The sequence below is a fragment of the Odocoileus virginianus genome, chromosome 2 (assembly GCF_023699985.2).
Source record: "Odocoileus virginianus isolate 20LAN1187 ecotype Illinois chromosome 2, Ovbor_1.2, whole genome shotgun sequence".
NCBI classification, from domain to species: Eukaryota; Metazoa; Chordata; class Mammalia; order Artiodactyla; family Cervidae; genus Odocoileus; species Odocoileus virginianus.
Window position 1 is genome coordinate 99,318,253 of NC_069675.1, and position 24,769 is coordinate 99,343,021.

At 56.5% G+C, this 24,769-nt stretch overlaps 4 protein-coding genes and 5 non-coding genes across 14 annotated transcripts; 6 read left to right on the forward strand and 3 right to left on the reverse strand.

The window, feature by feature from the left end:
- Positions 1 to 3,204: 3,204 nt before the first annotated feature.
- On the reverse strand, positions 3,205 to 9,839 carry SURF6 (surfeit 6). The gene is made up of 5 exons (XM_020888351.2): positions 9,544 to 9,839; positions 5,711 to 5,914; positions 5,336 to 5,424; positions 4,280 to 4,483; positions 3,205 to 4,187 (listed from the first exon to the last, which is right to left on the reverse strand). Exons 1-5 carry the CDS (start codon positions 9,635 to 9,637, stop codon positions 3,708 to 3,710), a joined length of 1,071 nt encoding a protein of 356 aa, XP_020744010.1. The 5' UTR covers positions 9,638 to 9,839; the 3' UTR covers positions 3,205 to 3,707.
- Positions 9,840 to 10,789: 950 nt separating this feature from the next.
- MED22 (mediator complex subunit 22) lies at positions 10,790 to 17,107 on the reverse strand. 3 transcript variants are annotated; one of them, XM_070455634.1, is made up of 5 exons: positions 16,997 to 17,107; positions 16,323 to 16,484; positions 14,806 to 14,886; positions 13,848 to 14,056; positions 10,790 to 11,564 (listed from the first exon to the last, which is right to left on the reverse strand). In XM_070455634.1, exons 2-5 carry the CDS (start codon positions 16,443 to 16,445, stop codon positions 11,372 to 11,374), a joined length of 606 nt encoding a protein of 201 aa, XP_070311735.1. In that variant the 5' UTR covers positions 16,446 to 16,484; positions 16,997 to 17,107; the 3' UTR covers positions 10,790 to 11,371. The 3 variants fall into 3 exon arrangements, with proteins under 3 accessions (XP_070311735.1, XP_070311744.1, XP_020744008.1); XM_070455643.1 differs by lacking the exon at positions 16,997 to 17,107 and adding an exon at positions 16,924 to 16,942; XM_020888349.2 differs by lacking the exon at positions 16,997 to 17,107 and having other exon boundaries at positions 16,323 to 16,974.
- A 40-nt stretch (positions 17,108 to 17,147) lies between these two features.
- Positions 17,148 to 20,618, forward strand: RPL7A (ribosomal protein L7a). The gene is made up of 8 exons (XM_020888348.2): positions 17,148 to 17,242; positions 17,914 to 18,034; positions 18,587 to 18,736; positions 19,040 to 19,180; positions 19,377 to 19,456; positions 19,775 to 19,905; positions 20,182 to 20,251; positions 20,436 to 20,618. The coding sequence occupies exons 1-8, from the start codon at positions 17,240 to 17,242 to the stop codon at positions 20,538 to 20,540; spliced, it is 801 nt and encodes a 266-aa protein (XP_020744007.1). The 5' UTR covers positions 17,148 to 17,239; the 3' UTR covers positions 20,541 to 20,618.
- On the forward strand, positions 17,652 to 17,726 carry LOC139031677 (small nucleolar RNA SNORD24). The gene has a single exon (XR_011484178.1). It is a non-coding gene; the product is annotated as a small nucleolar RNA SNORD24 (small nucleolar RNA).
- LOC139031678 (small nucleolar RNA SNORD24) lies at positions 18,436 to 18,508 on the forward strand. Its single transcript, XR_011484179.1, has one exon. It is a non-coding gene; the product is annotated as a small nucleolar RNA SNORD24 (small nucleolar RNA).
- On the forward strand, positions 19,227 to 19,301 carry LOC139031661 (small nucleolar RNA SNORD36). Its single transcript, XR_011484170.1, has one exon. It is a non-coding gene; the product is annotated as a small nucleolar RNA SNORD36 (small nucleolar RNA).
- Positions 19,631 to 19,703, forward strand: LOC139031650 (small nucleolar RNA SNORD36). The gene has a single exon (XR_011484160.1). It is a non-coding gene; the product is annotated as a small nucleolar RNA SNORD36 (small nucleolar RNA).
- Positions 20,019 to 20,083, forward strand: LOC139031672 (small nucleolar RNA SNORD36). Its single transcript, XR_011484176.1, has one exon. It is a non-coding gene; the product is annotated as a small nucleolar RNA SNORD36 (small nucleolar RNA).
- Positions 20,619 to 20,874: 256 nt separating the features above from the next.
- Positions 20,875 to 24,730, reverse strand: SURF1 (SURF1 cytochrome c oxidase assembly factor). Of its 4 annotated transcripts, XM_070455620.1 has the most exons (9): positions 24,636 to 24,730; positions 24,488 to 24,539; positions 23,447 to 23,580; positions 23,284 to 23,366; positions 22,432 to 22,623; positions 21,608 to 21,680; positions 21,365 to 21,527; positions 21,123 to 21,204; positions 20,875 to 21,047 (listed from the first exon to the last, which is right to left on the reverse strand). In XM_070455620.1, exons 1-9 carry the CDS (start codon positions 24,711 to 24,713, stop codon positions 20,978 to 20,980), a joined length of 927 nt encoding a protein of 308 aa, XP_070311721.1. In that variant the 5' UTR covers positions 24,714 to 24,730; the 3' UTR covers positions 20,875 to 20,977. The 4 variants fall into 4 exon arrangements, with proteins under 4 accessions (XP_070311721.1, XP_020744005.1, XP_070311724.1 ...); XM_020888346.2 differs by lacking the exon at positions 24,636 to 24,730 and having other exon boundaries at positions 23,447 to 23,664; positions 24,488 to 24,541; XM_070455623.1 differs by lacking the exons at positions 23,447 to 23,580; positions 24,636 to 24,730.
- Between the last annotated feature and the right edge of the window lie 39 nt (positions 24,731 to 24,769).

Consider the following 24,769-nt stretch of genomic DNA (forward strand, 5'->3'; position numbering starts at 1 on the left):
AGGCAAGAATACCAGAGTGAGTTGCTATGCACTCCTCCAGGGGATCTTCCCAACCCAGGAACTGAACCCACATTTCTTATGTTTTCTGCATCGGCGTGTGGATTCCTTACTACTAGTGCCACCTGGGAAGCCTATGATTTTAGCAGAGGGTAGTAATCTAGATAGTACCAAGGGAGTGGACTCTGGATATATTGACAAACAGCTACAAAATAACTTATCTGGAGATGTGGACACCAGAGACAAATATCTTTTGAAGGCAAGACTTTGAGACTAGCTGACACCACCTTAAAAACAATGAGAAAGACTTGAGAAATTCAAGGACTACTCAAGGCAGTGGGGGGTGGGAAGGTCTCCTCTAACAGTGCTGGGTAGTCAATAGACAATGACAGGCTCAAAGTCCTAAAGTTTTAAGTTAAGACAAGGACTGAGAATCAGGAACTTTCTCTTACTTTGTAGAAGAATCTCTGAGTTTGCAACTGCCAAGACTGAATTAAGGGAAAACCAAAGTTTTAGCTAGTTCACCAGCAAATCCTACCAACAGGTGAATTCACAACCTTACCAGATCTCTCATGGAAAAGTTGGAGCACTCATCAGTCCTGGGAATTGAATTGGGGTATTTTGACAATAATGGGTACCTCATGCACCCTGAATATCCAACCTACCAAGGACCACCTTGAGAAATCAGTCCTTGCCCTATCTAAAAACTCTCACCTGAGGCAGTTAGTTCCAAGGTGAAGCCAGTTTCCTCCATTTCACCCCCATCTCACCTTGTCTCTACTGATACGTAAGAGCAAGATCTCAGTAGGACCCATGTGGTCAATCACCAAGTCACAGTCAGAAGAGTTTGAGCGGCTTCCCTGGTGGCTCAGTGGTAGAGAATTTGCCTGCCAGTGCAGATGACATGGGTTTGATCCCTGATCTGGGAGGATACCACATAGCAAAGAGCAACTAAGTCAGCTTGATGCCACCTGCCACCAAAATGTACCATTTGCTGGCTTCGCACACCAGCTACTTGAAACTAAGGCCGCAGCAGCTCCCTAGGTTGGAGGGGCATGCTCCTGGCCTTCCGGGCTTCAGGGTAAGGCGCGGAACACCCACTGATACACGTCCACCGGGTGCTCTAGGTTGGAGGGGCATGCTCCTGGCCTTCCGGGCTTCAGGGGAAGGCGCGGAACACCCGATGACACACATCCACTGGGCGCTCTAGGTTGGAGGGGCATGCTCCTGGCCTTCTGGGCTTCAGGGGAAGGCGCAGAATACCCGATGATACACGTCCACCGGGCACTGAGATGCTCCTGGCCTTCCGGGCTTCAGGGGAAGGCGCGGAATACCCGATGATACACGTCCACCGAGTGCTGAGATGCTCCTGGCCTTCCGGGCTTCAGGGGAAGGGGCAGAACACACGATGATACACGTCCACCGGGCACTGAGATGCTCCTGGCCTTCTGGGCTTCAGGGGAAGGTGCAGAATACCCGATGATACACGTCCACCGGGTGCTGAGATGCTCCTGGCCTTCCGGGCTTCAGGGGAAGGGGCGGAACACCCGATGATACACGTCCACCGGGCGCTCTAGGTTGGAGGGGCATGCTCCTGGCCTTCCGGGCTTCAGTGGAAGGCGCGGAACACCCACTGATACACGTCCACTGGGCGCTCTTAAGTTGGAGGGGCATGCTCCTGGCCTCCCAGGCTTCAGGGGAAGGGGCGGAACACCCGATGATACACGTCCACCGGGCGCTCTAGGTTGGAGGGGCATGCTCCTGGCCTTCCGGGCTTCAGGGGAAGGCGCAGAATACCCGATGATACACATCCACCGGGCGCTCTAGGTTGGAGGGGTATGCTCCTGGTCTTCCAGGCTTCAGGGGAAGGAGTGGAACACCCGATGATACACGTCCACTGGGCGCTGAGATGCTCCTGCGGCTGCCACAGGGGGTCACACTCTCCTGACTGCAACGTGTGCACAGTAATTCAGAAGCAACTGCCAGGGGCAGAGTGGGTCAACAGAACCCAGGAATGAGGCTCTAGGTCAAGCAGGAAATTGTGCTGCATGATGGAATCACTTCCTAACATTTATAACCAAGGATACATATAAACACAGCTTCACAGCTATAAAGTGCTTTTTGCACTGCCTCAGCTGTGGCCCACAAATTTTAATGCACACCACTTCCATTATCTTCCAATCCTAAACAGTCTCTCACATCTACGAGGATTCTTTGACAAGTAATTTAGAAGTGTGTTTTTAAATTTCCAAATATGTAACAGTTACCTCTGAAATTTTTAAAATGTTTTATGGCCCAATAACACACTTTGTATGATGCTAAAGCTTTGAAATATGACTGGCTTTGTGGACTAGGTGATGGTCAGTTTTCACCACTGTCCCACGTGTGCTTGAGGTTGTTTTTTTTTAAATTTCTTTAAAAAAAATGTTGGCTGCACCCCGCAGCACCTGGAATCTTTAGTTTCCCAACTAGGGATTGAACCCGTACCTCTGCATTGGAACAGAGTCCATCACCAACTTGATGGACATGAGTTTGAGCAAGCTCCAGGAGTTGGTGATGGACAGGAAAGCCTGGTGTGCTGCAGTCCATGGGAACACCAAGAGTTGGCTGTGACGGACTGACTGGATGGAACAGAACCACTGGACCGCTGGGGAAGTCCCTCACGCTGTTCTCAGAAGAGCGGCCTCTGTGTGTCCATCAGACCAAGCTTATAAACGGTCTCATCTGAATCTTCCGTATCCATCTGATTTTGTCTACTTGATCATCAGTCCCTAGTACAGATGTTAAACATCTCCCACTTGGGTTTGTGAACTGACTTCTCCTTGAAGTTGTGTCGGCTTCTGTTAGATAGATCTGAAGCTGTTTCTGGTGCAAGGCTGTTTTACCTTACAGGTGATCTGAACCCATTTCATTATTCAGTGACATCTTTTCTCTCTAGCAATACCTTTTAAATTCTAGGAACACATCATCATCTAATGATACAGTCATACCAGTTTTGTTTTGGTTACCATCTGTTTAACTGGAATTTAGTCTAATCTGTGTGCGTTCACTGTGACGGCGTGTGGGCCTAGACTTACCTCTGTCACTGTGTACCTTCCATTCACCCCACGTAGTTCTCCAGGTTTTACCCCTTCTCTCCCGCCTCCCCCTAGACTGATATTATCCATCCAGTTCCATTATCTTTTCCCTCCTACCCCAATAACAATGTTTCTGTCTTTTAGTAGTTAGAATTTTTAATAACCATCTTCACCTTAAAGTCTCTTTACCCACTTTACATATCAACTTGGTGTAACTCGGTTACAGCCAGCCTGGGGCCGCCCTGCCTTCTCCACTATCAAGCCCATCAACTCCACTCCAGCTCTGCTGCAGGAGCTGGTTTCCACCCTTTCCAAACGAGGCTGGGGCTAACACCGCAGTCACAGCGGCCGTGCCCTTCCTGCTCCTGTGACAATGAGAGGAAGAGGTGGCCAGCAAAGCCCTCCCTAGATGCCCACTCCCTCCTCACAGCTCCCTGGTCCACTGCCCCACAACCTGCAGGGAGTCTCTGGCCTAATAAGAGGCGGCTGGAGCTGGATCACCCCCTTCCCCGGATCTGAAGGCTCTTCTGCACGTGGGGCCTGAGCCCAGGACAAGCCGGCAAGGGACACGTGGCAGAGTCCGCTTTCCACCGGAGCCTGCCCCACAAGGGATGGGGTCAGGCAGCCCGGGCCTCAGGCCAGGCCGGCGCGCTCCAGGTCTTGGGGCAGGATGCGGCCCTTCTTGCGGGCCTTCTCCAGGCGCCGCTCGGCCCTGGCCACCTTCTTCTTGCGCAGGTTCTGCCGCCGCCGGTCCTGCCGCTGCTGCATCTTGCCCACCACGTGCGCCGTGCGCTTTTCCCAGGCACGCAGGCGCTGTGCGCGCCGCCGCTCCTTGCGCTTCAGGGCCTCCTGCAGCAGGCGCTCGTTGTCGCGGATCCTCACGCCCTCGGCCTTGTACAGCAGGTTGGTCCAGCGCATCTTGGCCTCGAGCTCCTGGGCCTGCCCCGCGTCCCGGTCCCGCAGCTCCTCCAGCCGGGCCTGCCGTGCCTGCAGGCGCTCCAGCAGCTGCCGGTAGTTTCTGCCGGTCAGGGGCGTCAGGTTCCCCTTCAGCTTCTGCCTCTTCTCCTTCCGGCGCTGGGCCTTGCTGGCCGGCTCCTCCTCGGTCACCTCCACCTCGGGGGAGAGGGCGGCGCGACCTGAGGGCTGCTCCCCGCCTGCCCCGGGGGCCCACTTCTGCCCGCCCAGCGGCAGCGCAGGGCACTCACCTTGTTGAAGAGCAGCCCCAGCTGGGCCTGCGTCTCCGCCCCGGGCACCCGAGGGCCCGGCTCGGTGGCCTTTGCCGCCTCCAGTGCCGCGGCAGCCTTCTCCTTTGCTCTCAGCTCCCTCCGCTTCCTCTTTTTCCGGTCGCGCTCCTGCTTCCTCCGGCGTCTTTTCTCCAAAACGGCGGCAGACAGCTCCTTGACGCTACCCTGCAGGGCGATCCCGCGCTCACTCACAAAGTTCTGGAAACGGGGCCCCTAGCTTAGCACATGCAATCAGGTCAGGAGAAGGGCCGGCGAAGCGCGGCGTTCCACCCCAAGATGACCTGGCCCCAGAGTGCACCAGAAAGAAGGACGAGGGGACGCCGTGAGAACCACACCTTCCGGATTCCAGGCAGAGGCCACATGCCAGGGCTCCTCCCCAGAAGAGGCCACTGAGTCTACCCGACAACCCGGCAAAGGGCACACCGCCCCCGTCTGGTCAGCCAGGCTCAGGCGCCCCACCAGGCGGGGAGGCTCGGTCAGGACGAGGCAGCGCTGCCTGTGCAGAGCCCAGCGCTACTCTGAGCTCACCGGGCAGACGAGCGTCTGCAGGAAGGCAGGGCCCCCGGGCCTGTCCCCACACGGCGAGAGGCTGGGGGAGGTCCCCAGGGAAAGGAGGGGGCGGCGACCCCATTCAGCACTCGGCACTCAGGCTAGTTCACATCCTGGAGGGTCAGTCAGTCGTGTGGCGGTCCCCTCAGGGAGGTCGCCTCATCTCAGGCCCTGGCTCACCTCAGGGCCGTCAGGACAATCAGAAGAACAAACGCCTAGGAGATGCTGCTGAGGGAGGAGCCTGAGCCTCTCAAAGGCCACAGCAGAGAAGAGCCAGGAGCTCAACACGGGGGCTTAGCCTGCACCGCCCCCCCAGAGAATGGCACCTGACCTCCCGCAGAACAGAGCTGCCGAGGCCCCCGTCAGGCCCGTGATGGCCAGCAGAGCAGGGAGCCGACCTCGGAGAGCCCCGGGGTGGGGAAAGCCCTGCAGCACCGAGACCCCTGCCACCCCCCGCCCCCCACCTACCTGGCCCCGCGCCTCCTCAATCTTCTCATGCAGGAGCTGCCGCAGAACATCCAAGGCGAATAACGAGTCGGGCTCTGTGGCCAGGCCATCTGCAAAGGAGGGTCAGAAATACGAAAGGAGCGCCTCCGTGGGCGGCCGCCTCCTCCCCGCCAGTGGCCACCAGCGGACCCGCGCAGGTTCAGAGAGCTCTTCACCTCTTCACGCTGGACTGGCCTCCGGGGCAGGGCCCGCTCGTGTAGCACGGGCCAAACCCATGTCTGGGTGCCGCCAACTCCTGAGGCACCCAGTGTACCTAATCGTGTTGCTACGACCAGAGAGGGCTGCATTTGCACCTATCCCAGATCCTGGGGGGCCCTGCCTGCCTGCCTCCCTCACCCGCCGGGGCCCTGGTGGAGCGGGCGGCTTCCTCCTCCTCCTTCTCCTCCTCGGCTGCCTCTGGCTTCCTGGCCTCAGACTTCTCCGCAGGGGCCTGGGCCTTGGGCTTTGCAGTCTTCTTCTCCCGCTCCCGGGATTTCTTCTGCGCTTTCTTCCTCTTCTTTCTGGGGGGTACAGCAGCTTCTGAGACTTGAGTTTTGCCAGCTGAAACAAGAAACGAGAAAGGGCTCCCACTTCAATCCTGGGACCCAGTGAGTAGGTAAGAAGGTCCTGCAAAGGTTTTGATTCCAGAAGGATGCCAAAAGCCAGTTGAGATAGGGGTTGTGGGGACCCTCATCCACTGAGCTCAGAACCACACAGCTCCTGGAAAGCAGACTGGTCACACTCATCAATCCCTGAAAAACACCCACACACTGACCCAACGGTCTACTTGTGAAATCATTCCTGGTGAGCAGATAGATCTGGCCTCAAAGATGTTCATCATAGTATCCTTTTTTGAGTGAAAAAGTAAAACCTAAATATCCATCCACAGGGACAATGATAGCACCTCCCACAACAAACTATGTAGCCATAAAAAATAACAACGTAAGCTTTCATTTTGGGCTTCCCAGGTGGTGCTAGTGGTAAAGAATCCACTTGCCAAAGAGATGCGGGTTCGATCCTTGTGCCAGCAAGATGCCCTGGAGTAGGAAATGGCAACCTACTCCAGTACTCTTGCATGGAAAAATCCCATGGACAGGGGAGCCTGGCAGGCTATAGTACACGGGGCCCGCAGAGTGGGACACAACTGAGCGACTGAACACACACACACACACACACACTTTCATATTAACAGGTGGAAAGGGAATTCCCTGACAGTCCAGGCAAAATGACTGTCTGAGGAGGCCTTACAAACGGCTGAGAAAAGAAAAGAAGCAAAAGGCAAAAGAGATAAGGAAAGATATACCCACTTGAACTCAGAGTTCCAAAGCATAGCAAAGAAAGCCTTCCTAAGTGACCAATGCAAAGAGATAGAGGTAAACAATAGACGGGAAAGACTAGAGATCTCTTCAAGAAAATTAAGAGACACCACAGGAACATTTCATGCAAAGGTAGGCATAATAAAGGACAGAAACAGCATGGACCTAACAGAAGCAGAAAATATTAAGAAGTGGTGGCACGGATACACAGAAAAACTATACCAAAAAGATCTTTATGACCCAGATTATCATGAGTATGTGATCACTCACCTAGACCCACACATCCTGGAATGTGAAGTCAAGTGGGCCTTAGGAAGCATCACTATGAACAAAGCTAGTGGAGGTGATGGAATTCCAATTGAGCTATTTCAAATCCTAAAAGAGGATGCTGTGAAAGTGCTGCACTCAATATGCCAGCAAATTTGGAAAACTCAGCAGTGGCCAGAGGACTGGAAAAAGTCAGTTTTCATTCCAATCCCAAAGAAAGGCAATGTCAAAGAATGTTCAAACTACCACACAATTGCACTCATCTCACCCACTAGCAAAGAAATGCTCAAAATTCTCCAAGTTAGGCTTCAACAGTACATAATAAGTTGACAAGTTTCAGATGTTCAAGTTGGTTTTAGAAAAGGCAGAGAGGAACCAGAGATCAAATTGCCAACATCAGCTGGATCACAGAGAAAGCAAGGTGATTTCCAGGTAAACACCTACATCTACTTCATTGACTACACTAAAGTCTCTTGACTGTGTGGATCACAACAAACTGTGGAAAATTTTTAAAGAGATGGAAATACCAGATCACCTTACCTGCCTCCTGAGAAATCTGTATGTAGGTCAAGAAGCAACAGTTAGAAATGGACATGGATAAAAAAAAAAAAAGAAACGGACATAGAAAAATGAACTGGTTCAAAATTGGGATACGTCAAGGCTGTATATTGTCACTCTGCTTATTTAACTTCTATGCAGAGTACATCATGCAAAATGCTGGACTGGATGAAGCACAAGCTGGAATCAAGATTGCCGGCAGAAATATCAATAACCTCAGATATGCAGATGATGCCACCCTTATGGCAGAAAGCGAAGAGGAACTAAAGAGCTTCTTGATGAAAGTGAAAGAGGAGAGTGAAAAAGCTGGCTTAAAACTCAACATTCAAAAAATGAAGACCGTGGCTCCAGTCCCATCACTTTATGGCAAACAGATGGGGAAACAGTGACAGACTTTATTTTCTTGGGCTCCAAAATGACTGCAGCCATGAAATTAAAAGACACTCCTTGGAAGAAAAGTTATGACCAACCTAGACAGCCTATTAAAAAGCAGAGACATCACTTTGCCAACAAAGGTCCATATAGTCAAAGCTATGGTTTTTCCAGTAGTCATGTATGGATGTGAGATTTGGACCATAAAGCACGCTGAGCACCAAAGAATTCACATTTTTGAACTATGGTGTTGGAGAAGACTCCTGAAAGTCCCTTGGACTGTAAGGAGATCAAATCACTCCATCCTGAAGGAAATCAGTCCTGAATATTCATTGGGAGGACTGATAATGAAGCTGAAGCTCCAATACTTTGGCCACTTGATGTGAAGAACTGACTCACTGAAAAAGACTCTGAGGCTGGTAAAGACTGAAGGCAGGAGGAGAAGGAGACAACAGAGGATGAGATGGTTGGATGGCATCACCAATTCAATGGACAGAAGTTTGAGTGAGCTCTTGGAGTTGGTGTCCCTTGGTCTGCAAGATCAAACCAGTCAATCCTAAAGGAAATCAACACCAAATATTCATTGGAAATCCTGATTCTGGGAAAGAGTGAAGGCAGGAGTAGAAGGAGTCAGGATGAGATAGGAGGGCTGACAGATGATGGGATGGCTGGATTGCATCATGGACTTGTTGGACATGAGTTTGAGCAAACTCTGGGAGCTGGTGATGGACAGGGAAGCCTGGGGTGCCGCAGTCCACGGGGTGGAAAAGACTCAGACACGACTGACCTGAACTGAATCAGTGGTTAGGACTCCATACTCTCACTGCCAAGGGCCTGAGTTCAATGTGTGGTTGGGGAACTAAGATCCCATAAATTATGTGGCAAAGAAAAGGTGGAGAAAATGTTTACATTTTAAAAGGAAAATGAGAAATGAGTGCACCAAGCAGGGACCTAGGTGGTTCAGGGAGAAATTCACAGGAAAGGAACTAGAAAGACACAGATCTAAAAAAAAAAAAAAGACACAGATCTAACTTTTCACTGAGTGACGAGAAATTCTCTTAACCTCTAGAGTGAACAGGTTGTCCTGGTATAAAGAAAGTCCGTTTCTCCTCTGGAAGGTCCACGCCCGTCTCTGCCGCTCTCCCTCTCCTCCAAGGCTGGACAGGACTTACAAGCCCCGGCTCCCCACAAGGCAGTTTTTGTCTGCTTCGCCTATCTGTGTATATGAGGGGGCCCTGTGACAGCAGCCATGTACGCTCCCATTGGCAGGAGCCATCTTCTTCCTCCCTTCTCCTCACACTACCCACAGTAATGGGCTGAACAAGTCATTTTTCTTATCAACGCTCACACCAGTCTTTCCACCCAGTGTGGAGAGCTGGCCGAGCCTGTTCCACAGAGTCACCTCCTCCAAACCCCGGCCGAGCTTCCTGCCTGGTGGGGCGCACGGCTGAGCCCCCTCGGACTCCGAGACAGGGGCCCCCAACCGGCCAGGGCAGTAGCGCGGCCCCGGTATCTCCCTCTAGTGCTTCGCAGACCTGCTTCACCCATCTGCGCCTCTACCCCGCCCGAAGACGGCTCATGGGCGGTGCAGCGGAGTGGGGACGCGAGCGCCGCGAGGATGGACGGGGTCCCCCTTCCGAAGCCCTTCAGCCCCGGCCCCCCGGGCTGCGCTTTTACCCGACTTGCGCTTCTGAGGCTCGGCGCTGGGCTGGGAGCAGATCTTCTTGGCCAGGCCCTGCAGGTAAGCGTCCTTCGCTAGCAGAGAAGTCATGGCTGGAGGCTCGGGGGTCAGCCGGGGCTCGCTCACCGTCCTGCTCGGAGCGAGGAGGGCCGGGGTGCAGCGTTCCGGGCCGCCACCGGGCTCGCAGGACCCTCACCACAAGACAACACCCTCACCACAAGACGCCCTGATGAGACCCTCTCACAAAATCCTCACCCTCCCAGCAACGCTCGCCGGAAATCACCACGTGCGCAGGCGCGGCTGGCCGAGCGCCGAGCCGCCAGCGCGCGGCGCTCGATTAACCGGGCCTAGGTGCCGCCGGAAGAAGCCTTTGGGGCGGGGAACGCAAAGCACTGTGGGGCGGGACGCAAAGCATTGTGGGGCAGAGGCGGTTCCTCGTACGCGGCGGGCCCCCGATTACCTTGGGGGGTGGGGGCGGGGCGACTGGAATAGACCCGCAATAATTGGGGCCTGTTTGGAGCTCAGCCCCCAAGGGGAAGCTGGCGAGACCGCGTTCGTCCGGAAAGGACTTGCGCGCCAGGCAGGTTCCAAACCCCGGGCATGCAAGCGATGAAGAAAACACGCGTCGGTGGCCCTGTCGAGTGTGTGGTTCCTTGGTGACTAGTGATAAATTCCGAGTATCGGAGGTGTCGGGTCGTGGGCTGTCGTTTCCTCCGTACACTGGGACGCTGACCTCCCTCTTGGAAGGAGACAGGACGCACCGGTGACAGGGCGCAGGGTTGACTTCCCGGCTCTCCTGGGTAACAGCCCCCGCCCCCCTCAGGTGAGCCTGGCTCCAGGCACGGGGCCTCGTTCCACCTGGGTTGAGTCCTGACCCCTCTCAGGGTCACGGGGCACAACACTAAATCCCCTTTGGAGCCCGCGGTCGGTCCTCCCTGACATGCCGGTAACCACAGCCCCGACTTGGGGGGCAACCGGAGGTTCAGACTTCCGGGCCCAAAGACATGCAGTAACGGTAGCAGTTTCTAATACATTCACTAAGTATTACTATCAAGGCCTTCTAGATCCTAGCGAGCTCTCTCCAGGAACTGGAAATGCATCCATGATCCCCATGCCGATAGAGCCCCCCAGGGCCAGAAGGCTGACCTGAAGGCCAAGGTTGACTAGGCAGAGCCCCGGGGCTCTTTTCCGACAGCCACTGGGAGACTGAGTGGTCCAAAAGCAAGAAAAGGAACCAAGCGATGCAAAAGGGCAGAAGTGGTTTTATTCAACAGTCTTTTATTACAAAAATAACCAAACGTATACAGCAACAGAATTAGGAAGCACTCTGCCTGACTTCCATGAGTGGGCAGCCCTCTTTCCCCACAGCCCTGCAGGGGCAGTCAGCTAGCAGAGGAGCCTCAGGATGAGGTAGTGGGCAGAGCTGTGCATGGAGGCTGGGCCTTGGCTAGTACTGTCCACTCTGAGCACTTACCCCCTCCCCCCATGGTAAATAGTATGCACAGATTAGGTTTCCCAACACTGGGCATCCTTGCCCTGCTGGTCCTCAATGAGACAAACTCTCCTGGAAACTCCCTTCTAGCCAGCCCAGAAAGCAGCAAATAGGAAGGATGGGCTACCCTGGAATGGTGGGGGGCACTCCTTCTCCCCAACACTCCTAGGTGGGCTGTCCCTGGGCTGACAAGTTTCCCAAAAAAGCCACAGTGGCTCCCCAAGTGGGCACCAGGGCTGAAGGGAGTGGAGGCTGGGGTGGGCCCAGAGGGGAGGACTGGATTTCATTCCTAAGATCCTAGGGGTCCGGGGCTGGGGGGAGCCCCAGGAGGCTCAGGTGTGCTCCGTGGGGCCTGGGCCACTAGTGTGGGAGTGGGCAGGGGCTGCAGCCTGCAGGGGGCCGCCAGCACTGGGCTCCGGGGATGCAAGCAGAGGGGCTGAGAGGCAGTCAGCGGAGTCTGTGTCCGGGTCCAGCCTCCAGTAAGCTTCGCACAGAGGCAGATCATTAGCTTCGCATAGACTTGAGCTTTTCCACCACCAGAAACCCAGGGAGAGACAGGAGCAGGCAGAGATGAAGCCAGGGAAGGAAAGCAAGATAGAAGCAGTTAAGGAAACACAGATCACACCCCAGACCTGCATTCCCCTCCTCCCGTGTGCACAGGGTGCTGCGCCTGCTTCCCGGTCCTCCAGGGGCTCCTACAGGGACCCATTTGGGACCAGCCACTGGCAGGCTGTGTGACCTCGGCAGGACCCTTCCACTGACCCATCCATGTTCCTCCTGCAGGGAGCTGCCAGCTCCACTCTCTAGCTGCAGGAACCAGTGTCCAGATGTGGTCTCCATGGTCCCTGCGCTTCTCAAGGCCCCTGGGGGCAGAGACCTTGTCTATTCTCTGGGCCTGGGACTCAGCCTGAATGGGGTGGTGGTTAGAAACAGAGGCCCTGGCGTTCTGTCTGGCAGCCCTGCACTAGCTGTGTGACCTCAAACAGGACCCCAGCGCCTTGAACTCAGGCTCCCGTCTCTAACACGGGGACAGTCTACGGCCACGCCACACTCAACGCACCAGATCTCATCTAGTGTGGGGACAGCACAGCTGGCCTCTCAGGACAGGGATGCAGGTGAACACAGCATGGCTCGTGGAGGCCGTCCAGGGGGCGGGTGGGGCCTGCCCGTCCCCACACTTGTCCCGCGGGCTTCCTCCCGCATCCTGCCTCTCGCTCCCGCCCCCAGCATCCAGCCTCAGAACCATCCTGGACACAGAGCAGAGTTTTGTAGACAGCGGAGGGCGAGAGGCAGAGAAAGCAAATCATGAGCAGAAAGCGGGGAAGCGAGCGTGTGGGCAGCGGGGATGCACGCGGAGAACGGGCTGAGCGCTGGTGGCTGGGGGACACGCCGCCTGTGTAGGGGACAAGCAGGGAGGGGCCCACAGCCGGCTGGCCCTGACAGCTGAGCCCCGGCCACCACAAGCATTTACAGACGGAGGGCCTCAGCCTCTCGAAGACCCCAGGCTGGCTGAGCCAGACTGACGGCCTGGAGCCACGACAGGAGGAGCCTGGCTCTCAGGCGTTCCCCTTCAGCCCCCATTGCCCTCAGCCTCAAGAGGCAGGGCTAAGCTCTCTCCTGCAGACATTCAGTCCACGGCCCTGGCCCATGGGGGCCACAAGGGGGCAAACACAAAGACACAAGGAGCAATGCCCCCAGCAGGGTCTGAACCCCCCCCAGGGACCACTCTGGACCCCTCCCTGAAGGCCACTATGTAGGAGGCACTTGCTGTGTGTCTGCTGAGCCAATAGGCATCAGGGATGAGAGGTGGTCCCAGAACCCTCTGGAAGAGTTGAAACCACTCCAACCGAGCAGTGACACTTGTCCCTTCCCACGAAGGTAAAGGCAGGAGGGACCGTGAGGGGTGGCACTGGAACACACACAGAAATCAAGCCTCAGGCCACAGACACGCTGGCTCTGGGCATCTTTGGCCCTAGCCTGGCCGCCATGGGACAGAAAGGAGCGATGAAAATCCACGACAGGAAAGACACATTTATCCAGCGAGGGCGAGGGGGTGCCAACCCCGCGTCTGCTGGAGTGAGTCTTGATTTTTCCAAGCTAACGACGGATGTGCGAGGCCTCTCCAGCCTCAGCTTCCCCGTAAGTAAATTACACCTGGATTCTGATTTCCTGGGGTCCCTCCAGCTCAAACTGCCTTGGTTTTGGAACTGTAAGCAGGCCACAAGGGCTGGCGTCACAGGCCTTGCCCACTGCTGTGATTGGGCATAGCACGCAGGAGGGCTGTGGTCTGTGAATAACGCTGAGCTGAACGGGAACTCTGGTCCAAGTGCCCAGGCCTGGCGTTCAAGGCCACACTCCACTTGGATTTTCTCCTCCTCCTTCCCAGGAACCCCCACCCCGACACACACATACAGAGTGGGTGTTCGGTGACACCCATGGCGAATCACAACCCTGGGCAAGCACTGGGGTTCTGGACAGGGGCTGGGTAGCCAAGAGCGCTGGCCCCGCGTGGCTGGGATGTTTAGGCCTGGATTAGACGATTAAGACGGACAGATGGGCCCCCAGACAGAAACACTGGCCTGGCCCTCCCAACCCTCGAGGTTCTGATTTTCATTCTGATGCCCGGGCCCCAGGAGGCAGCATCAGCTGTCTGTTGATCAGACGTTCTGACCCTGAGGTCTGCTCTGAAACCCAGACAAAGGGTTCTGTTGCCGAGACCAGGAAGGGTTGGGAAGCAGGGACCTTCGGGCTGCTGGCCGGGCCCGGGTCCGCAGGTCCAGCGTGCACGGGGTCCAGCCCTATTTGTACCTGGACGAGTAGTACTCCTCCTCCAGCTCGTACAGGTCGATGGAGACCTCGTCCCGCAGCGCGACGAGCTTCCGGTCACACTCCTCCTGCAGGGCACGCAGCTGCTGGCGGCGCTGCTCGATGGCCTCGTTCACAGACGGGAAGTCGTTGAGGATGAGGAACTGCTTGAGGTCAGACACCAGCTTCATCAGGGACTCGCCAGCGCGGACCTGTGGCCGTGGGGATCGAGCGGCACGGTGAGGGGCCGCCTGCCTCCGTGTGCCTGATGCTGGGTAGGCAATGGCAGCGGTGGCCTCATCCGCGAAGTGCGGCCACAGCGCTCACACAGGGTCATCGCCAGAAGTGAGGGACTAGAAGGTGAGCGAGCGGAGGGCAGCCACGTGAATTGCTGCCATGACAGGTGCCATCGGGCCTCTGGCTTCCACTCCTACAGGTATGGCCAGTCACACACTTTATTCAATCACGTATCCTGCTTCTGAAGACCTCAAACCCCAGACAAAACTGCCGTCCATTTAACCTGCCCTGTTCTTCCTCAGGGCCAGCATACCTGCCAGTTGTGGGTCCTACCGTTTAGGACCCTGTGCTATGCATTTCCATCCTGGGTGTGGACCCATGGAAACGCTTGGTGGCTTTGCTTCTTCCGTGGCATTGAAAGGGATCAAAATGACTGTCCTGTTTCATCTGGCCGTTTGCTTCTTGCATTTATAGAACCTTTACTTATGAGAAACCTTTGTGTATAAAGAACCTGCACTTAGAATCTTCAGAGAGGAAGGGCTGATCTCTTTGTAACCCCTGCCTAGCACTGGACAGAGTGGCCGTACCCACTACCTGCCAGCCCCTCCCTCAGCTGCCGAGGAAAGCCCTCCTCTCGAAGGGAGGTTTGCCCCTCTGCCCTCGGGAACCCCAGTAGACCACAGGCTTCTGGAGCCTGGACTGTCCCCTCCACCTGGTGACTCACGATGTTGGCGGCTCTCACGTGCATCTCGTAGTTGTCCTGCTCGCCCTGAGTGGCCCTTGACACCTGCGTCTCGTCCTCAATCTGGAGGGCAAATGAGAAAGTCCAGCATGGGCAGATGCCCCGGCCCACACGTACCCAGTGGTGGCGTTGGTGCACTCACACTTGCCACACCCTGTGGCCTATCTTGCCCTCTGCACCAGATGCTGCCCCCAGACCTCAGGCTGCGTGCTCCAGCACCCCCCACCCCCGCCCCGTTCTAAGGAGGTAAGGGGCACCCTCACAGGACCAACAGATGCCCAAGTACGAGGGCTGCTGTGCCAGGTGCAAGGAGGGGTTGGCCCCATCTCTTCAGCTCGTGCACTCAGCGACCTCCTAAACGGATGAATAAAAGGACAGTGTATTTTTTTAACTGACCATTTTCTGAGGGTTTTCTGGGTGCCAGACACTGTGTTAAGCACTTAACCATCATCTTAGGAAACTCTCACTGAAGCCTGGACAATCTTCCCTGGGGGGCAGACCTGAAGCCGGGACAGACCTGAGTGCACTCCAGGTGTCTCAGACGGTCAGTGGAGGAGCCAGGAGTCCTGCACCACCTGTCCTGTCCAAGGTCCGGGCTATTAACTGTCCCAACCCACCCACCAGGCCAGGATGCAGGCAGGGGTCAGGGCACTCTAACTGGTAGGGACCCAGATTTCCCAGGTCCCAATCCCAGCCCTGTTGGATATTCACAAAATATCCTGACTTGGGGCAGGATGCTAAAGCTTCTGAGTCTCTGTTCCCTCCTCTGAAAAGGAATTGGAGAGCAATGACCTGCCCTATAGCATTCTCTTGACGATTAAATGGGACGGGACACAAAGGGCCCTCACAGCTCAGCCTGACACTACGTGAGCACTAAATATCACTAAGAGCACTAGCTGCCACCATCACTATTAAGGCTCAAGCGAGTTACAGGACTGGAGCAATCATGCAGAGATCCAGCCCCACTCCAGTCAGTGGGCTTGCCTGCCCAGAACCGGCTGCTGACCCTCTCTCTGCCCACATGAGGGGCTTTCCCCAGCTTCTCGCCCGACCACATGCGCTCACAATAGTCCCTAGTGACTGCTTTAGGCGGATAAACACATCCAGCCAGACAAGGACGCCATGCTGCAGGGGACAATGAGGCACTGAGAAGTCAAGACCTCATCCAACCCCTTGATGCTAGTAAGTGACGCTGGATCCCGGCACTGTGACTGGAGTCCCATACAAATGTCTCCCCAGGGCCTGTAATTAGCCGGGAGATTTACCTGTCTCCCTTTTTGCTGCGGTCACCCTCTCCCCCACACCCCCACCCCCGGCCCTCCCAAACGTTCTCCCCATGGGGACGAGGGCCCTGCCTGGGGGCTCACTGCAGGATGGCCACCACCTGGCTGGGAGCACCCACGTGCAGTGGGTGCTGTTGAAAGCGGACGCCCCGACTCAGCTCTGCTCACTACTGTATTGGTCTTCAAGGGAGCCGGAGACCGGCGGCCCCCACCCACCTTGGCGGTCTTGATGATCTCGGTGAAGTTGTCCATGATGGACTTGACATCGTCCTTAAGCCGCTTGTTGTAAGACTGCAGCAGCGTCTCCTTGCTCTGCGGCAGGGCTCTCTGCTGGGCCATCGCGGGGCCTCAGGCAGCGCAGGACGGGGCGGGGGGCACCTGGAAGCGAGTCTGGGTGTGAGCAGGCCAGCTCCGGCCTCTCTCTCCGCTGCAGGCGCCAGCCTGGGTAGGACCCTCGGGCAGGCTCTCCGGAGATGCCCTTTCCGCCAAACACGCGCTACGGGCTCTCCTCTGGTCCGCGCCCCCTCGGCCGGACCCCGACGACCACTCGGCCGGCGCCGGCGCAGCCCTCTCGGAGGCTAGGCTGACGCACGTCCCCGCCGGCCCGCGGGGACCCGAGGAGCCGCTCGGGTCCTACCCCGACTCTGCCGCCCCCGTCTCCACGCCGCGGGCCCTGGAGGGCCGCCCCACGAGGCGTCGGGGCTCCTCGCTCCCGGGACCGGCCGCCCTCCCGCCCCGCGCCAGGTGCCTCCGGGCTGCGCGCGCGCTCCCGCGCGGCGAGGCTCCCCGACCGAACTCGCAGGGGAGTAAACCCCACCAGAAGGACGCCGACCGAGCCACGCCGCCCCAGCTCCCGCAGTAGGTCCGCAGAGCCGGAGCCCGCTGGGTACCTCGCTGGGGGCGGAGTGGGGGGGTACAAGCGCGCGCCCCTCCGAGTCAGTCTCCGCGGCCCTTCCCTGGGCTCCCACGGTTCTTCCTGCTCTAGGTACCGCCCCCCACCGAGCGGGAGGGAAAACGAAGTTCTTTCTCTTTAAATTCGAAATCCCGCGCCGGCGCCAGTTCTCGCGATCTCCGAGGGCCCCTACAAATTACCCACAATTCTTGGTCCTTTCTCTCTACGCCAGCCTTTCAAGATGGTGAGTCTGTTTTCTGTTCGTCGTGCCGGTTCGGCTGTCTGAGCTCTATCCGCCGCCATCCTCCTCGAAGCGCGACCGCGCGGGGGTGCCTCCACTGCCCAGAGCGAGGGCACCCCGCAGGGTCTCGCTCAGCGGCCTTGGGGCTGGATAAGACTCCCCGCCTTCGTCTGGCAGGGAGGGATGATGATCTGGGGAGAGCAGCGCCGCAGTGCGTGGCTCGGGGACGGACGGGGCCGGGGGGGAGGGGGAAGCTTCTCCATTTCTTAAGGGCCCGCTCAGGGGGTCTCGGCCCGCGCGGTGTCTTCTCTCGCTTCTACTGTTTGGAGCCTTCCGGTCCCCGAAGAGGGGGCCCGCTGTCCCCGTCGCGGGGAAGGGGCGGCGCCGCGGGTTCCCGGACCCGCCGCGCTCGTGCAGATGATGTGAAAGAATATTTGCTATCTGAGTGATGGTGAGGACGTTCCTGACCACCAAGATCGCTGATGTACGAGCCGGGGGCGGCCTCTGGGCCCGCGCGGCGCCTGACACACGAGGGGTCGGGCTCGCCCTCGGGGGTGGCGGGGTTGCCCGCCGTCCGCGCTCGTCATCGGGGGGCCAGGCCCCCAGGACCCGCCCGTCTGTAGAGAAACCGGCAGAGGCGGCGGTGGCGAAAGCTGGTGTTTTTTCTCGCCCAGCCGAAGGGAAAGAAGGCCAAGGGGAAGAAGGTGGCCCCGGCCCCGGCCGTGGTGAAGAAGCAGGAGGCCAAGAAGGTGGTAAACCCCCTGTTCGAGAAGAGGCCCAAGAATTTTGGCATTGGTGAGTCAGAAACGGGAGATATGTTTTCACGTTATCCTCGATGGAGAAAAATAGTAGCTCGTTGAACAGGAGGTCGTATTCTGTCCTAGATTTCGCTGGGTTCGGAGTCGAGGCTTACTTGGGTTGGAATTCTCACGTTTTGCCACTTTCTAACTAAGTTGTGCTCGGCTCTTAATCTCTCGCTTTGAGAGGTGGGGCAGTGACGGTCCTTTCTCAGTGGCCTCACTGTAAGCCTGAACATGTGTCACCGTGGAGTCCAGGTGCTGGCCTTCGGGGTTTGGCTTGGCCATCAAGAACCTCTGATGGTTCCCAGCGCAGAGGTGATGGGGCTGACTGCACCTTGGCTGCTTGAGGAACAGGAGGTGGCGCTATAGTCTCCCCTGTGTTCTTTGGTGTTTGTGTGCAAATGATGTAAAAGTATCTGTTACCTGGAATCTGGTGATGACATTTTAAACCACCAAGATCGCTGATGCACCTACGTCCTTACGTGTGTTTCTATACCTGAACTTGACAAGGAGTTTGAGCCTCACCTCGTTACTTTTTACTTCACAGGACAGGACATCCAACCCAAGAGGGACCTCACCCGCTTTGTCAAATGGCCCCGCTACATCCGCCTGCAGCGGCAAAGGGCTATTCTCTATAAGCGGCTGAAAGTGCCTCCTGCAATTAATCAATTCACCCAGGCCTTGGACCGACAAACAGGTGAGGTTCTGTGGTTTAAAAACACCATTGGGAAGGGATTTCTTGGACATGGTTGCCACCCTTTCTTGGACATGCTAGAACTCAGGCTTTTGAAGGGGCAGTGTGTGTTTTTAATAGGCTGGTTTATTAAAACTTAAAAGATTCCTTGTCTAGTTCCAAAATATGACATACTGATGGGTTAATGAACTAGGTCTGAGATCTCTTGGTCTGTGGTTGTATCCAGGACTGATCTAGCATTTATTGTTAAGTGATAAATATTGCAACCTCAGATCTGAATTTTTTTTTTTTTTTTTTTTTGGTCAGCTACTCAACTGCTTAAGCTGGCCCACAAGTACAGACCAGAGACAAAGCAGGAGAAGAAGCAGAGGCTGCTGGCCCGCGCTGAGAAGAAAGCCGCCGGCAAAGGCGACGTCCCCACCAAGAGGCCACCTGTCCTTAGAGCAGGTGAGTGCACCTTTCCTTGAAGAAGGTGAGTTGTGGGGCAGGCTGTTGGCAATGATGCATGAATTTCTTCACCTGGAATCACTGTGGAGAGTAAAATCCGAGCTTTTTAACCCTGAGTCACAGCCAGGCTGCGTGGAACTGCTTCTGTGAACAGCAGCCCCACCTCGCCCTCATGCAAACTGGCTGTGTGTTCCAGGGGTCAACACTGTCACCACCCTGGTGGAGAACAAGAAAGCTCAGCTGGTGGTGATCGCTCACGATGTGGATCCCATCGAGGTATGTGTGGTTTGTTTGCCTGTGTCGACTGCTGGACTTAGATTGGTGGGTCCTTGTCTGTACCAGGAAGATAGTGCCAAACTAGATGCTGGGTCTGACTGGCCCTGGTGGAGTGACAAGAATAGTCAGTTTTTCATATAAGGAAGTCCTGACAAGGGATCCAGTTCCTGGTTTTTGCGATGATGTGAATTTCTGACTGAATTAAACCTTGAAGTGCAAACACATGAGCTTTTTAACCCTGAGCAATTGCTACCACATTAGCCTTTTTAAGTTACTGCTTTTGCTCCAGATAACTCTAGAGCTAACGCTGTCTTCCAGCTCGTGGTCTTCCTGCCTGCCCTGTGCCGCAAGATGGGGGTTCCCTACTGCATCATCAAGGGTAAGGCCCGGCTGGGGCGCCTGGTCCACAGGAAGACATGTACCACCGTAGCCTTCACACAAGTCAACTCGTAAGTGCAGCGGAGCCCAGCATTCCCAAGTCACTAGGGGACCACCCTGCCCCCACTCCAAGGTCACATAATTTCTCTGGGTTTTACTTTAAAAAGTACATTTTCTGAATCTTTGCCAATGATGGTTATGAATTTCTTCACCTGAATAAACCATGTGGTCATGCTATATCTGAGGCAAGAGGCTTCTGTTGGAGCTAAATTGATGTCATGTCTGCTTTGAGGGAGGTGGGTAACTTGACAGGCCAGTGACCTTAATTTCCCTCTCTGCCTTGTCAGGGAGGACAAGAGTGCCCTGGCTAAGCTGGTGGAAGCCATCAGAACCAATTACAACGACAGATACGATGAGGTGAGAAACACATTCATACAAAATATTGTCTTTGAAGCCTTCAGTCAAAGACTGGCTGCTCTTGGGTCTGAGCAGTTGTATATGCCAGTGAACTTGGAACAATGAAATAGAATTGCATGAACCAGCGTGGTTTGAAAGCCTTAGAAAATGACACAGCAGGCTGACCGTGTCTCTTCTCCCACAGATCCGCCGTCACTGGGGAGGCAATGTCCTGGGGCCGAAGTCAGTGGCTCGCATCGCCAAGCTGGAAAAGGCTAAGGCCAAAGAACTGGCCACCAAGCTGGGCTGAGTGTACACTATTGAGTTTTCTGTACATAAAAGTAATAAAAAGGCTGCTTCAGCTGGTATCAAGCATTCTGGGATGAGAGTTTGGGGATGGTGACGAAGTACTTTCATCAGTTGTGCGTCCAGTTTTGTTTGGGGGGGGGGGGTGGGCGGGTACTGTGCTTGGTTTTCATTTACTGCACATGATTTTTTCCCTTGTTTGTGGTAAGCAGGGGCTCCTCTCCACGTTGTGCGTGGGCTTTTCCCTGTCACCACGGAAGCCCTGTGTGTGTGTCCAGTTTCTTAAAAGGCTGTCTTAGGTGGTACATTGGAGTTTAGGTGGAAAGAAAGGCACTTCATGTGCTGCAGAGATTTATTTATACCAAGAGCACATGATCAGCATAAAACCAAATCTCTTGAAGTGGCTTCAGTTGTTAAGGGACAGGCTGACTTCGGCTAACCTCACACACCAGGAGTCCGACTTAGGAACTTCTTGCACCACAGGTACGAGGTAGCCGCACAGAGTCCATACCTTGGGTTGAAAGCAGGGAACACTGTCAGGGGGTGGGTGGGGGGAGGGAGAGGGCGAGGCCGGGCCCCGGCTTACCAGGTGATGATGTACTGCAGGTGCTCGTTCCGCAGTGTGACTCTGGTCTGCCCTCCAATGGGCCCGCCAGGGACTGTGCTCTCTGCGGGACATGGAAGTGGCCTCATGGTGTCTGTGGGGCACTCAGCCAAGTCGGGCACACTCCCACCCACTGACATACATGCTGGGGTGTAAAGGACAGGAGGAGAGGTGTGTGGCCAGGGCTAAGAGGGAGGTGTTGGGGTGTGCTGCTCATAACATACTGAAGTCCGCATCGATGAAGATGGGTTCTGCGCCTGTGAGCCTGGCCATGGCCTCCAGGTCCCGGTAATGCCAGTGGTTCCGCTCCGGATTGTTCTCGGGGACAAAAGGCTTCCTAGTCTCTGTGAGCCTCACCATCCCCACCAGGTCCACCTCTCCCTCGATCTGTGAGGGAAGGTGAGAGATGCCGTGTCTCTGCAGAGCTGGGACAGCTCCTCCCGGAGGGGACAATCCACAGCCCTCACCTGGCCTTTACGCCGCGTGTCTGGATTCACTTTCCTCCTGGGCACAAACCCTCTGTTCACCAGAATGGTGATTCTAGAGTAGTAAGAACATGCTATTTCAGGCAGGGAAGAGGTTCTGAATGCAGGTGATGAGTGGTCACTGGGTGCCTCAGGGAAAGACTGCAGTAGAGCGAGCTGGGGGCAGGGGCGGGGCTCCAGCCCCGGGCGTGCTGTGGGTTCATAGCCTCCCCGCCGCCAACCTCTGCCTTTCACCTGCTGCAACACAGCCGGTGGCGGGTGTCTCCCCCCTGCCTCTCCCTTCAACTCCTGCTTTCAGTTCGCTGGCCTAGCCTAGCTGCAGCACTGGGACCCATCCTGCGCAGAAAACCAGAAGGCGAAGGCTGAGGCCCTGGGGTTTCTTCTCAGGCTGATGCTCCCGTTTTGGGTCTTGGTGGTGGTGGGGGAAGCGGTGCTGCAGGGCTGGCACTGACTACATACCACTTCCTACTCAAACAGCCTCCTGGGAAGGCTCCCCTGACCCGGAACCCTCCACGCAAGGCTGGGGCTCCTCTGCTGGCCCACCTGTTGCCCCATAAGCACTAAATGTCAGCTGAACGGTTTCTCCAAAGAGGTCTATTTCATGCTCCTTCCCCTTCAGAGCTCAACAACGCAGATGAAGTTCAGTAATTAGCTGTCTTAATGACACCAGGATGACATTTCAAACTCTCCAAGGAGTTGAGCTGTCTGGGTAGCCTGGATTCCCCGGGGTTGGGGGCTGAGAAGGAACATGGGAACCAGTACCTCTGCCAGGCCACTCAGCACCCCTTCCCTGACATGCCACTCACCCCAGCTCAGTGCAGTGGAAGGGAGTGACCACGTAGGCACCGCTCTCAGCCGCTGATGAGAGCCGGCCGGCTTCCCGGGCCTCCCGGGCAGGGTCCACCATCGTCCGCGGCATCATGTACAGCTCCTTGGAGTGGTCAAAGTGCCCCCTGACCTTCACGGGCCTGTACTCCAGGTTCTTCAGTTCCATTGGGCTATACGGGGCGGGAGAAGGGGAGCCGAGACCCACTTGAGGGTCTGCAGACCACGCCGCCCACCGTGGCCTGAGCAGAAGATGCACCAGCACCATGGGGGCTGCAGGGCTGCATGCTGTGCCCTCGAAGCGGGGCTGGGTCCTTGGGAAGCACGCGGAACGAGGATCTGTGCTGCTAAACGGTCCTAGTTTTCAAGAAAAGCTTAACGCTGTGGACTCCTGTGTGAACTCAGTAAAACAGAGGGGCCAAAGCGACCATCTGCAAGGCAAACATGACCCACTGTCTGCTCCCTTGAATGGGAAGCGTCATGACAACAGCTGTCCTTGTAGGCGAGTGTTTTTAAAGGAGGGAAGAAGGCCGGAGAATCACTAGGCACATTTTCAAAACACCACTCATGTCCAGACATGACAGACGTCTGTACTCCCGCCACCTAAGAAATACTGCTACGGGAGGCCGTCAGCACTGCAGGAGCCCTCAGTACACTGGGCCTGGAAACGGGTGAAACCCAAAGGCCTCTTTACATGTGTGGGTCAGGCAGCAGCTGGGTGTCAACAAGAAGCCGAGCAGGCCCACTGAGGAGTCAGGAAGGCAAGCTGCAGCCAGGCCCCACTGCTGCCCGTGAGCAAGCCCAGCCCCAGCTGGGCAGCCGCACACACTCACTCTGCGGGCAGTGGGATGGGCTCAGCCATAACTCTCGACTCTAGCTCTGCGATCAGCTGTAGCTTCCACTTCCGACGCTGGACCTGTGGGCACAGGGCGTAAGCCCAAGTGGGCGGCAGCACAGTCAAGGGCTCAGGGCCAGGAGAGCCACGTCAGCCTTTACCTGCCACGTCCCCAGGCCAAAAGCAGTCGCAGGAATAAGAAGCAGAAACCAGCGGAGGAAGGACTCATCTTCGCTTTTTGTGGCAGTTGCTTCGGCTGAAGAGCTACCACACCTGCGGGGCCTCCAGGCCAACCCTAGGAGATGTCACAGCACGGGCATGGGGCCAGAAGCCCTGGAAAGAACTGCAGTGGCCAATTCCTCGAAGCTGCCCTGACTGCCTGAGAGAACGTGGAACAGAAGGAGGGCGGCCACCGCGGGCAGTCAGAGCTAACCAGCAGCCCCTGCGTCCGGCCCAGCTCCTAACCCTAACCCTAACCCTAACCCTAACCCAGCGCAGGACCCCCACTCAGCAGTCACCGACTGAATGAGACCCAGCGATTAGGGCCTGGCTCTGTCACCCGACATGACCCTGGGTAACTCAAGGAACCACCTCATGGCTTTCCTGCAAGGACATGCTGAGACCTATCCTGTTACTTAGACACACGGACTGCCCATGCTCTGCAGAACAGAATGTGATACACTTAAGGACAGTGGTTTACACAGCTCTCAGAACGACTTTTCCTTTGAATCGCTCACAAATTTAAAGTTGGAAAAACGTACACAAGAGGTACCTTAGAGCTCTCAGAGCGTGACTTCCATCAATGGAAAGCAGCCTAGGTCTTAGGTTAAAAAAAAGGCAGGCCTGGAGCAAACTTACAGCCGCCTTTCCAGGGCGCCCAGCGCTCTATACACAAACACCCTTTGCTGAACCGCGGGGACCACATGCAAACTATACAGACAAGCCATGCTTTCCTTTAGGATCCCAGACGGTTTCGATCTCGGGTCGGCCCCGCCTCAGCCCGAGGCGGCCTCGGGCAGTGGCTGCACTGGTCGGCCGGGTGGCAGCACGGAGAACAGCCCGCGCGCACCCAGGGCCCGACTCCCGAGGCTGGGGCGGCAGTTTCAGAGCTTATCGCGACACCCTCGCCCCCCCGGCAAAATGAACGCACGGACTGAAAGGCTTTCCCGGGGCGCCTGGGGCGTCCCTGCACAAGAACTCACCTGCGCGCGGGGCGATCGCCAGGGCGCTCCTCCAGACGACGCTGGCCGGGGCCTGCGGAGACGCGAAAAACCGGCTGAGCTCACCCACTCCGAGGGCGCGCCCGACCGGCCGCACCCCCGCCCAGCCGCACCGCCCCAGCCCACTCACCATCCCCGCGCCCGCCGCGCACAGCAAAGGCCGCAGCCCCGCGGCGCGCAGCCCCAGCTGCAGCACCGCCGCCGCCATCGCCCCGCCCGCTCACTTCCGGGCCCTGGAGGCGTTTGCTTCCGGGACGTCGTTCG